Below are 12,034 nucleotides of genomic sequence, written 5' to 3' on the forward strand. Positions count from 1 at the left end.
AGTTTGGGGAGGGGAAATCTAAATCAATATATTGTATGAGAAAAAAAAATTATTGTCAGAGAGAGAGTGAGAAAGGAAGAAAGAAAGAAAGAAGTTGCCCACTTCTTGGGTGCTTTGTTAAAGGTAACCAACCCTTCAGGTTGAGTTGGTGCTGTGTGTTAGTTTTCCTAGTGACCCTCAGCAGTTTGTTGTGCTTCCCTTTTCTGTGTTATTACTCGCTTATATGGATGTGTACCAAAGCAAGGGAGCTGGCAAATAGTAGAAGAATATTTTTTAAAAAGAACTGGAGAGAACCGTGGCCTTTTACCCATGTGCTAAGTCAGAGGCAAATATGTAGCTTTTCCTGAGTGAGCTTTTCAAGGACATGGGTCTCCTGAGTCAGCATCCCATAACATTCTGTTTGTTTTATTTTAGTATCAATATGTGATAGAAAACAAAACAAAACAAAAACTCTTATGTGGTTATACTTTATTTTAGACAACTCCCTGCACTTCTTGTGGCGAGAAATTGTTACACCTGATGGTTTGAAACTCTACTATAATCCATATACAGGCTGGTAAGGCAAAATCTTATATGCTGATTTTTAAAATACATGCAGTAAAATCTATGAGATTTTTAACACATGTTCACGGTCTTGAGGAATGCTAAATTACTGTGTATTTCTGTAGCTAGGATAGACTCAGAAATAAAAGCCCTTGTCATTTTTCATGCTGAGTTATCAAGACTGACAAAATCTTGTCATGGCTGGACATGGTGAGCCATGTGCTTTAATCCCAGCACCTGGGGAGGCATGGGCAGGCAAATCTTTGAGTTGGAGGCCAGTTTGGTCTACATAGAGAGTTCCAGGCCAGCCAGGGCAATATAGTGAAACCCTACCTCTGAGAGGGAAAGAATAAAGGAGAGGGGAGATTTATATCTCAGATACTAATGTTATTTTGTTTATAAAAGACCAACTTTTACAATTTTCATTAAATTTATCAGTTTATAGATTAAAAAAATATAAGATTCTTTAATCATAATAAATAAATCAATATTTATTGTCTTCTATATTTTTAATCACATGTCCATAAGGACCTAAAAGGAAAAAGTGCTTCCTTCTAAAATGTATAAAATGACATATATTTATTTATTCTGTGGCCAGGGAAGGAGAGGTGCTATGGCGTACCTGTGAAGGAAGAGGACAACTTGCAGGAGACTCTTCTTTCATGTTTGTCATAAGGCTTGGTGGCAAGCACCTTCTCCTGCTGAGCCATGTTGCCAGCCTGCATAACATTTCTTTTTATAGAATAGACAAAATGCTCATTATGTACTACACCATTCTTATTTCTGCACTTAGTTGTCTGCTAGATTATTGTTATTATTTCACTCATGTTACCTGTGATTTGTAATTTGAATTGTTGTCTCCTAAATGAAGTTTCAATAAACTTTAAGTTTTTAGCATTCTTCTGTTCTCTTTTTGGGAATACTAATAAAGGACAGCATAACTTTTATTTAAATTCTTGAACTGTCTTTTCTCTTAGCATCATTCGTGATTTCCCACATGCTGGACCACAGTTGCTTGGTGGAATCTTAGCAGATGAGATGGGTCTCGGAAAGACAGTGGAAGTTCTGGCTCTGATTCTGACACATACTCGACAAGACATCAAACAAGATGGTCTCACTCTTCCTGAGGTACAAAGAAATACTGCACTGCTCCGGAGGACGGGAACATGAGGTGTTAAGAGACCTTACAGTGAACATTGACCATTTACTTGGCCCTCAGGTTAACCCCTTCTGTGCATTATATGGCAATGGCTTGTGTTCATGTTTGATTACCTTCAAGTGACTGCAGAGTGGGACGTTGGCTTCCTAGCAGGTTTTTCTTGAGTGATGCAGACCAGTTAACAGAATATGTAGTAAGTTACCAGTCTCCCAACTAGTTAGCAAAGAACTGTTTTATAATAAGTCCTACTGGAACTTCAGATATCTTGTCAACACTATAAGGTCCAAATTGCCACTGAATATTTTAAGAACTGTCTATTTAATTACAAACCTCAGATTCTGGTAAGTAGAAATTATTGGTTGACTGATAGCTTAATAGTAATAGATTGTTAGATGGAATAGATTTTATCTAAATATATGAATTTTAGAGTTTACAAAAAATAACTTCCTATATCTCCCAGTAGTGAAACCTGAAGCCAGCACATTAAGCCCTGCTGACTTTAGCCCACTAATCAAAGGTAGAACCACTTAAGAACCTTCAGGAGCCACAGGCCCACAATCTTAGTATGTATGTAATCTGTTGGAAAGTCCACATATACAAAGTAAACCTTAGAGATTTCAATAGTAAATGGAAAAGAAAAATTTATTTTTATAAATTTATATATATTTACATATATATAATGGGGGCAGGTCTGGAGAGATGATTCAGCAGCTAGGAACTCTGAGCTCTGGCTGTTCTTCTAGAGGACCTAGGTTGGATTTCCACACCCACCAACTGAGCAACTAACCAACCATCTGTAACTCTAGCTCCAGGTGATGCCCCTCCCTCTTCTGGCCTTTGTAGACACTGCATGCATGTCGTACACAGACATATATACAAGCAAAATACCATTATACACAAAACAAAAATAAGTCTTTAAAAAAGACATTGTGAAGTATTAATAACTTCTTTCTGAGATGTTAAGCTCATTACATATTTTATTTCCAAATTAATGTTTATTATTATAAATATTTCAATTCTGTTTTAAAATGTGTCTTTAAGTTTCTTTCAGAAATTCCCTATGTTTAGTTAATTTAAATAGTATACACAAATAAAAAAATGATGGCTAGTTGCAAGCTTCCAAAGTAAAAAAAAAAAAAAAAAAGTTTATATAATGAATATATAATGAATGACATTTACTTATCTCCTTTTATAGTTGTATATGACTATTTTCCATTTCTTTAATAGAAGAAGGGTTAATTATAATACTCAAAATATTGAATACCAAATATTTCAACTACCAAATGTCATGTATTTCAGGGGAAAGTGGTGAATTATTTCATCCCATCTCACTGTCCCAAAGGAAAATTAAAAAATAGAGAAATCCAGGATACAGAATATGAACCAAAAGAAAAAGTGCACTGCCCCCGTAAGTGTGGTTTCTTCAAGTAGCGTCTTTTACATGATTTTTACTGCACTCTGTACTGTCCTCAGAAAGGTTTAATAATCACAACTGGTTTTTATTTAAATTGTTTGTATTTAACATAAGAGCATAGTTACAAGTTACATTAACAAAAATAAAGAGTTGCTCCCAGTACTACTAGTTCAGTCTGTTATACTTAAGTTTCTTCAATTTTGTTTATTTTCAAGTGTAGCTACTATGATTTCTATTAACAGATTAATTTTCCTTAGCAATGGTAGCATAGAATATACTAGGACATTCAGGAGATTTTGCTTTATAATTTGAATGATTGTTGTTTTGTCAGACAAATTAGCCTGAATAATTATTTGCTAAATTACTTCTATTACAGTAATTTTTTCTTAATTTAAGGTCAATTTTTATTATATATTCTTTGGAATGGTACTAGAGTGCACTACATCTTTTATTTATTTTCTTAACCCAGTCCCTAATGCAGATTGACATTTTATCTTAGTTATTTTGGGTAATTAGCATATCCTTTTGTTTATCACCTTGTACATTTAGCTACACGTGTGATGATCCTAACAGCTGTGAAAGAAATGAATGGGAAAAAAGGAGTTTCTATTCTTTCTATCTATAAGTATGTCAGCTCCATATACAAATACGATGTTCAGCGGAACCGGAGTCTTTTGAAGCGGATGCTAAAATGTTTAATCTTGGAAGGTCTTGTGAAACAGATCAAAGGCCATGGTTTCTCTGGGACTTTTACACTGGGGAAGAATTACAAGGAAGAAGATATATGTGATAAAACAAAGAAGCAGGTAACAGCATTTATTAAGTAAATATACTTGTAAAAGGATTTTTCTTTGGGCCACCAGCTCACAAAAAATGACGTAGTGACTTATTAATTATGAAAGTTCAGCATATAGCTTAGGCTTTTCCCACTATCTCTTATAACTTAAATTAACCCATTTCTATTCATCTATTTGTTGCCACATGACTCGTGGCTTTTACCTCTCCTCCTGCATATCTGATCCCTCTGCATCTGGCTGGCGACTCCTTTCTTCTTCCCAGAGCTCTCTTTGTCCAGAAGCCCTGTCTATACCTCCTGCCTAGCTGTTGGCTTTTAAGATTTATTTTAAAATCAATCACAGTGACACATCTTTAACACAGTGTAAAGAAATATTCCACAACATTTCTCCCTTTTTGTCTAAATAAAAAAGAAAGATTTTAACTCTTACACACTAAAACTATATACATTATCAAATAGCAGGTAAGAATTCTATTTACAGTGTTCGATCTGTTTGTATTTGGCAAATTTAGAGAAAATATTCCATTATCTGTCCTCTCTTGATGAGCCCAAAGTGTTATACCTAAACCATTTTCTATCATAACTTGTATTATAATCTTAAAACTATCTTTTTAGACCTCAAAACATTTTTTACATAAACAATTTAAGCCTTATGGGTCTCTCAAACTTACAAACTTTACATCTTTTATGTAAGTTTCTTTTCTGAATTTGATAACAAGGAAAACTGTAAAACTATAACAATCTAGTCTTCAATCTCCATCAGAGACCCAAGAAGGATAAAATATTACCTGAGGAAACAGGAAGTGCAAAATAAACAACTTGTAAAACTAAGAAATGATAGATATCAGGCTGTCTGGACAGTCACCTCAACATTCCTCTGTAACATTGAAGCATCCATCTTCAGCCTGTGGGCCTAAAATATCTGACATTTTCTGTGAAGCAGGATTTTTGAAGGACTGTCCTACCACGTCTTGGCAAACCTTGGCAATCTCTTTCTTTTGTGTCCTGCTTGTCCAATTTGGCCAACACACTGTCAGCAGTCAAGGCAAGAGCAGTTTCTTACCCAAATGGCTGGCTTTTGCCACAAAGAAAGCAAACTCCATATGGAGGTTCTTTGATGCCCATCATCTCTTTTTGAAGTAAATTGGTACTGCCAGCAGCAGACAGGTCTTACTGTCATGAAAAGCCTATGTTATTAAAAACTTTAAATACCATATTCTTTAGATCTTTGAAGTGTTTGAAGATCACCTGTCTATCTAAAATGTATCTCTGTATGTCTTGAAAACATACCTAACATGACTATAAGTTTGATAGTTTTAGATGACTAACCATTAACCTGTATTTCTTTATTATCCTAAATAGCTTTCATGAACTAAAAACTTTATATTTTTAAATGAGCTGTGTAGGTATAATACTTTAAACAAAAATAGAAACATATACACGGTATAAAAATAGCTTTAAATTTGTATCAATATACTAAAATCCATACCAATGCAAAATATTTGAGAGTAGTGGTTATGTAAACGACTCAACAGTCCACCCTTTTATACCGTCATTTCTATACTATATCCCCCATTTTCTCTTCAGAAAGAGATCCCTGAATCTAACTTCCTTTGTTTAGTTTTATTGTTTTGACCATGACCAATAACAACTTGTAACCAACTCCCCTAAATGAAGTCAAACACCCATAACCCACCAAATAACCAAAAACCACCCACCCCACCCCTTGCCATACAGAATAAATAGGTAGATCCTACCTTGACACTAAAGCTTTTAAAGTTTGCAGGCAAAAATCAAAAACAAGTAAGGAAAAACCTTATCCCAGTGACTTATGTTTTCTACTTTCTGAATGTAAATGTCACAAAAGTAGTAACTATTTTAGTTACATTTGAATCCAGAGAAATGTGGTTTACTCATTAAAAATACTCAATGGGATGAACTCTAAAATTAGTTGTTTTCATATGCCTTAGAGTTTAAGATAACTTGTCTATTGTTATGATACTGTCTGCAATTACAAACTTTGCTCCCAGCTTTAGCAATGTTAATGCCTCAAATTTATATATACCTATTTTCATTGGGCCAGTAATTTCAATTTGCTTTTAGAAATATAATCACAATACATGTAAACATTATCGAGGAACAACTACTGACAACAAATCAAATTATGAAAGCCTTTTCTTTGGAGACACACACAGCGCGCACACACACACACACACACACACACACACACACACACACACACACACACACACTCCCTCTTCATCTTTTGGAACAGGTAATGTCCACCTTGTGCCCAAGCAACACAAAAGACTGCAGTGAGCTGTGCTTTTGTAATCCCTCTGCCACACGGGGAAATCTCCAACCAGTGCCATTGTTTCTGTGTTAGTCGCCTGGCTCTTATATTTGCCCTTAGTTCTGACACCTTTTTCCCAGAGCTGTTCCTATCACCTACCTGTTTGTCACACTCCACTTGTGTTCCGTGCCCTTTGTAGGCATTTCTATAGCTCACTTTTGCTTTGACTATTCAGAGAGCTGTTGAGACAGATACCAAATGTACTTCTTTTTTATACCCTAGTACCTAAGACAATGCCTGGCCCAGAACTGACATTCAAACCATGGGTGGCAGGAGGCACACATGGAAAGGGCAAAGATAGGAGTTTGTTTACTGATTGCAGTAAATAGTAGATTAACTTCCACGGTTTTTGTACTTGATGACTTGGTATTGTATGTACTCTAAATTTCTGTTATTTGATTGATTTAAGCAGACTTTAAATCATAAATCATTAAGAACAATGAGGTAATCTCCCTTTATCTTTCTGATCTGTATCTCAAAGCAAAACTCTATAGGGATGAAGTAGAGCCTTTGCTTTTCTGAGGATTACGGAAAGATGTCTTTCAGAGAGTAAATTAGAGAACATTTGTCAGGAACAATTCTCCTTGGGTAAAGACTGTTGAATTTGTTTGTAAATATATAAAGTTTAGAGTTTAGTTTCCAAGTTATAACTTTATTGACACGTGTTAATTAAACAATTCTTTTTCATAGGTGGTGGGGAGTCCAAGGAAAATTCAGAAGGAGTTAAGGAAATCAGTGAACAAGGACACAGACTCTGAATACCTGCCATCAAACACCTCTGATGATGATGATGATCCTTATTATTATTACTATAAGGCCAGAAAAAGCCGTAGTAAATTGAAGAAAAAACCTGTGTTCCTCCCTAAGAAGGAAAAGAGACAGCCTATCAGTCCAGATCCCCAAATTCACTCTCCAGCTGCTGGTGACGCTGCAAGTGCTGATGCTGATGTGTCGGGAAGGGCACCTGCCTCTGAGGACAAGAAAGACCCAGAAGCACAAGACCGTGCTGGCTCTCCAAAGCCCGCTGATGAGGAGTTGGCACATTCTAACACTGTGAGTCCCTGTGAGTCCTCTGATTACCGCTTTGAGTGCATATGTGGTGAATTTGACCAGATTGGCCGAAAGCCGAGAGTTCAGTGTCTGAAGTGTCACCTGTGGCAGCATGCAAAGTGTGTGAATTACGAGGAGAAGAATCTGAAGGTTAAGCCTTTTTACTGCCCCCACTGCCTTGTTGCAATGGAGCCAGTGTCAACAAGAGCAACGCTGATTATCTCTCCAAGTTCCATTTGCCATCAGTGGGTGGATGAAATCAACCGGCATGTGAGATCATCATCTCTTCGAGTTTTGGTAAGGCACTGAGCTAAAGAGGGAGAGAAACATGTAAATAAATGTGTGTTTCTTCATGATAGTTTTCATTGTGCTTTTAATTTGTTTGCATTTATTTTTAATATTGTTTATTATTTTATTTATTTGGAGGGAGAGTTGGGGCAGGATTTCACCTAGCCCAGTATAGCTTCAAGGATGACATTGAACTCTGATCCTCTACCTCTCAAGTGCTAGTATTACAGGCATCTGTATCTAATTTTGATTATGTATTATTTTACTTTTCTATATGCTTTTGTTTTCCAGAGTTTTTTGTCAATGTTTTTATACTTTTTTTTCAATAAATTGAACCTAAGACCTTACAGATGTTAGACAAGCACTCTAGCACTGAGCCACATCACCGTCATGTTTGTATATTTCTAAAATTATTAGTTATGATACTAATACTAGCTGTACCAGAGCTTTAAGAGGATATTGAAAGAAGAAACAGAACAGTAGACTATATTCTTTTCTGACTCCTGAATTTTAGAAGTTGAGAATATGTTGATATGAAGGCTTTTGTAAAATTCTTGATTATCAAGATGAAAATGAGTTGTTACAGGCATTTATGATTTGAGAGAGAGATACAGTTCCAGGATAGCATAGTGTAGTTGCAGATGCTCATTCTAACCTGTCACCTTGTAGATACATAATTCTCTCTGGAGTCTCAATTACCTCATTAGTAAAATTTAAAAAAAAAAAAAAAAAAAAAAAAAACCTGATTCAGCAGATATTTATTTGGTACATATCCTTTCCAGGAACTATACTGAATTCCGAAAACAGCCTCACACAGGCTTGCTGTGTAGATGAAATTAGTAAAGTGCTGGCCCATAGTCATTGGGTGTTACTGTTGGCCACATTTCTTTTCTTCTTCCTCCCATGCAAATAGTGTAGATTTTCCATAGTCAACCATTGTCATGGACATGGGGACTGTAACAGTAAATAAAGCATGTTTTTGCCACTAAGAAGCTCTATTCTGTGTGGATGGGACTTTCAGACTTGGGTCCTTCAGTTTTGAGCAGGTCATTGTTTCCTCTTTGGGGGAAAGGAGTAATAATACCTAACAGTATTGATGTTGAAGTTTGGAGACAGTGTTTTGTACGGTATCTAAAACAAGAACGATACTGCATGAATAATAGCTGTGATTGCTCTACTTTCCCAACCACTGTATTCTCACACCTCTATCAAATCTGTCGGCCTTGCCCACATTCTTTCCTCTTTTTCCACTATATGCTCACACCCCTATTGAGTCCATTTAACAACCTGCCTACATTCTTTCCTCGTTTTTTCTATTTGAAAGAAATCTAAGCATTGCTTCAAAAAGTAACTGAAACATTAGCTCCTCCGAGTTCATGGTCAGCTGCACAGTTGGTCTTTCCACTAACGTTGCCACAGTTGCTTTGTGATATTTCCATTCAAGTTGTTTATGTCACATGGCTCCCACAGTAGACCATAACATTTCTCTAGACAGCTTACAATCTGTCTATAGTGTGTGTGTCCAAATACAAATTTAGAAAGGGCTCAGTTCAGTAGGGATATAATAAGTGAATGTTTCTATGGCCTTTGTCAAGGTTTTCTATAATAACTGTTGGTTCTGATTATTTCCCAGGTATATCAAGGAGTGAAGAAAGATGGCTTTTTACAGCCTCATTTTTTGGCAGAACAAGATATAGTTATCATTACCTATGATGTCCTTCGTTCAGAACTAAACTATGTTGATATCCCACATAGCAATAGTGAGGATGGGCGTCGCCTGAGGAACCAGAAACGCTATATGGCTATTCCCAGCCCCCTGGTAGCGGTGGAGTGGTGGAGAATCTGTCTTGATGAAGCCCAGATGGTTGAATGTCCTACAGTAAAAGTAAGAATCTCCCCAACATCCTTTGAGTGCTGATGAAGGAAGAACGTGAATAATTCAGTAGTTGAAATTTAGTTAACCCACACTAGTGATATTGTTTGAACATTTTTTGCTAAACATTCTTATGTTATGAACTACATAATCCTTTGAAATTAACTCTAATTCTCTGAATGATACTTCTCTATGGAATACTTGGAGACTTGGTTGTCAATGTGTGTATGACAGTTCAAAGCAAACTATGTTTAGGGACTTCTAAATCATTTAAGCCAACCTGAAGGTTATGTTCTTAGTATGTTCTTAGTAGCCTTAATCCAAGGTTGACTTTGGCAGATGACTTCAGAAAATAAACTTTATGGTATAGAATTTTATTACATCTATCTCTGTGTGTATGTGTATCTCGGGTCTTCTTCTGTGACTCTCCACACTATTGTTTAAGATGGTCTCTCTAGACCTAGAACTTGCTCATTTAGCTCGACTGGCTGGCCTGCCAGCCCCAGGGATCATCCTGCTCTTTTTCCGACGCTCAGATTCAACCACGGTGCACGTTGCTTCCTTCTTCAGTGCTGGGGATCCAACCTAAGGTCCTAGATTGTAGCGAGTACTTTACTGCCTGAGCTATCTCCCCAGTCTCATATTATTTATCTTTATTCTGTCTGCATTGACCTGTCTACAACCTGAACTGAATTGATGAATCATATCTCATCATACAGAAGCTTACCTCTATAGGAAGGAGTGGTGAAGGGGGTGTATTCATTCAGGATATTTTTTCCTTCTCTGCATTCTTGAACTATCCCTACATCTCAGGGTGGCTCGCAGTGAGCTCCTACTAATGAGAACCACTGTATTGGGTACTGGCTTATTAAGTATGACATTCAGCAGTGAGTGTGATAACTATTAAATAAAAGCAGATGTATCTTAATGGAAATGCAGCTGTTAGTGGCTGTTTTCATGAGGAAATGTATGACTGATTTCTGTGTTTTATTTCATACTTTTCTTTCATTAGGCTGCAGAAATGGCCCAGCGTTTGAGCGGGATTAATCGGTGGTGCATCAGTGGCACTCCAGTACAGAGAGGATTGGAGGGTAATACAGACTTTCCACAGTCACCAGACTTAATGAGCTTGTTTGTTTGGGGGGCAAATACAGCAATGCTTAATTTTTGTCAAAATCTTTATTTAAGTATATGTGTACTTAAAGTTTGTTCCTAATAATTTAAAGCATTTATCTTTGTAAATAGAATTTGGGTGATATTATCTTCAGATACATGAGGACAAATACATAGTGAGCATTCCCATTGCTTTACATTGGTCAAATATTGTACCCCTTCCACAGTATAGATACAGGTCTCAAGTCAACCAGAATTCCAAAGAAGATTTAGAACCTGAGAAGAAAGGAAAGCATGAGATAGAAAATCAAACTTCCTAGTAAGGGAGGCTGAAGAGAGTGACGGCCAAGTTGAGATTTTCAGTGCTGTGAAGTGACTTAGGAGAGGAAAGGAGTCTCTGTGATAGAGGAACCAGGCAGCTGAAGGTGATGTGGCGGCAGAGCCCTCAGAAGAGTGTCAGTATGACAGAAGTACAGAGAAACCATGTGCATGCCAGGACTGAGTAGACAGGTATAGAGAAAGCCAAAAGGGACCTTTTAAACCACAGTACAGTGTTTTTGTTATTCTCTTAGGAAAAATTGGGAGCTCTCAGAAGAATTTAGACAAAATGATTTATACTCATCTTGTAGATTAATTTATATTTCAAAAGATGACTCATTGTAACATGGAAAATGATTTATCAGAGAACAGAGTATATACTAGGATATCAGCTGATTGGCTCCAAGGATTGACGGAGGCAAGCGATGAGAGCATCATGGATCTGGACTAGGGTTATCTTAGAAAAAGCAAAAAGTTAGATGAGGAAAGTTAACAAGATATGTTGTGTTGATACATTTCTAACTCATACATTTCTCTGTAAATAATACTAGAGGAAAAACATCTTTGGGTAAGAAGATTGTTAATTTGTCATAGGCAGATATAAATTTGAGGTTTTTAAAACCTCAGTGAAGTAGAACATAAACAGTTGGACTGATGTGATCTGAACTATAAATCTGTGATTCCTACAGATAAGCATATGTTACTAATGCCCATGTGCTATCAGAGTCACTTAATTCAGCTACATAACAAGGCCCTGTCTAAAAAATAAGTAATTTCAACCTAAAATGTCAGTCATCTTCAAAGGATGTTCTAGGTAGTTATGATTTTTACATTTTTATTAGTTCCTTTTAGTCTTATAACCATGTGTCTTGATCATATTCGAATAACTGCCTCCCCGAATTCTTCCCCAGTTCACTCACCAGACCAGTTTGTGCTGCCCAAATATTTTGGGAGAGTGGCTAATTTTTTTTTTGTTTTTGTTTTTGTTTTTTTGTTTTTCGAGATAGGATTTCTCTGTGTAGCTTTGCGCCTTTCCTGGAACTCACTCTGTAGCCCAGGCTGGCCTCAAACTCACAGAGATCCACCTGCCTCTGCCTCCCAAGTGCTGGGATTAAAGGCGTGCGCCA

At 36.6% G+C, this 12,034-nt stretch overlaps 1 protein-coding gene across 3 annotated transcripts in view; it reads left to right on the forward strand.

The window, feature by feature from the left end:
- Positions 1-12,034, forward strand: part of Shprh (SNF2 histone linker PHD RING helicase) — a 71,132-nt gene that overhangs the window by 11,505 nt on the left and 47,593 nt on the right. For all 3 annotated transcript variants that reach the window (XR_005090238.1, XM_028861153.2, XM_028861152.2), the window contains exons 5-11: positions 478-556; positions 1,521-1,671; positions 3,002-3,110; positions 3,666-3,922; positions 6,956-7,612; positions 9,237-9,488; positions 10,489-10,567. Coding sequence is in view for 2 of the 3 variants with exons in the window: in XM_028861153.2 (XP_028716986.1) it covers positions 478-556; positions 1,521-1,671; positions 3,002-3,110; positions 3,666-3,922; positions 6,956-7,612; positions 9,237-9,488; positions 10,489-10,567 (1,584 nt within the window). In the remaining variant the exon portion in view is untranslated. The remainder of the gene's footprint in view (positions 1-477; positions 557-1,520; positions 1,672-3,001; positions 3,111-3,665; positions 3,923-6,955; positions 7,613-9,236; positions 9,489-10,488; positions 10,568-12,034) is intronic.

Source organism: Peromyscus leucopus, chromosome 8a, assembly GCF_004664715.2.
Source record: "Peromyscus leucopus breed LL Stock chromosome 8a, UCI_PerLeu_2.1, whole genome shotgun sequence".
Taxonomy (NCBI): Eukaryota; Metazoa; Chordata; class Mammalia; order Rodentia; family Cricetidae; genus Peromyscus; species Peromyscus leucopus.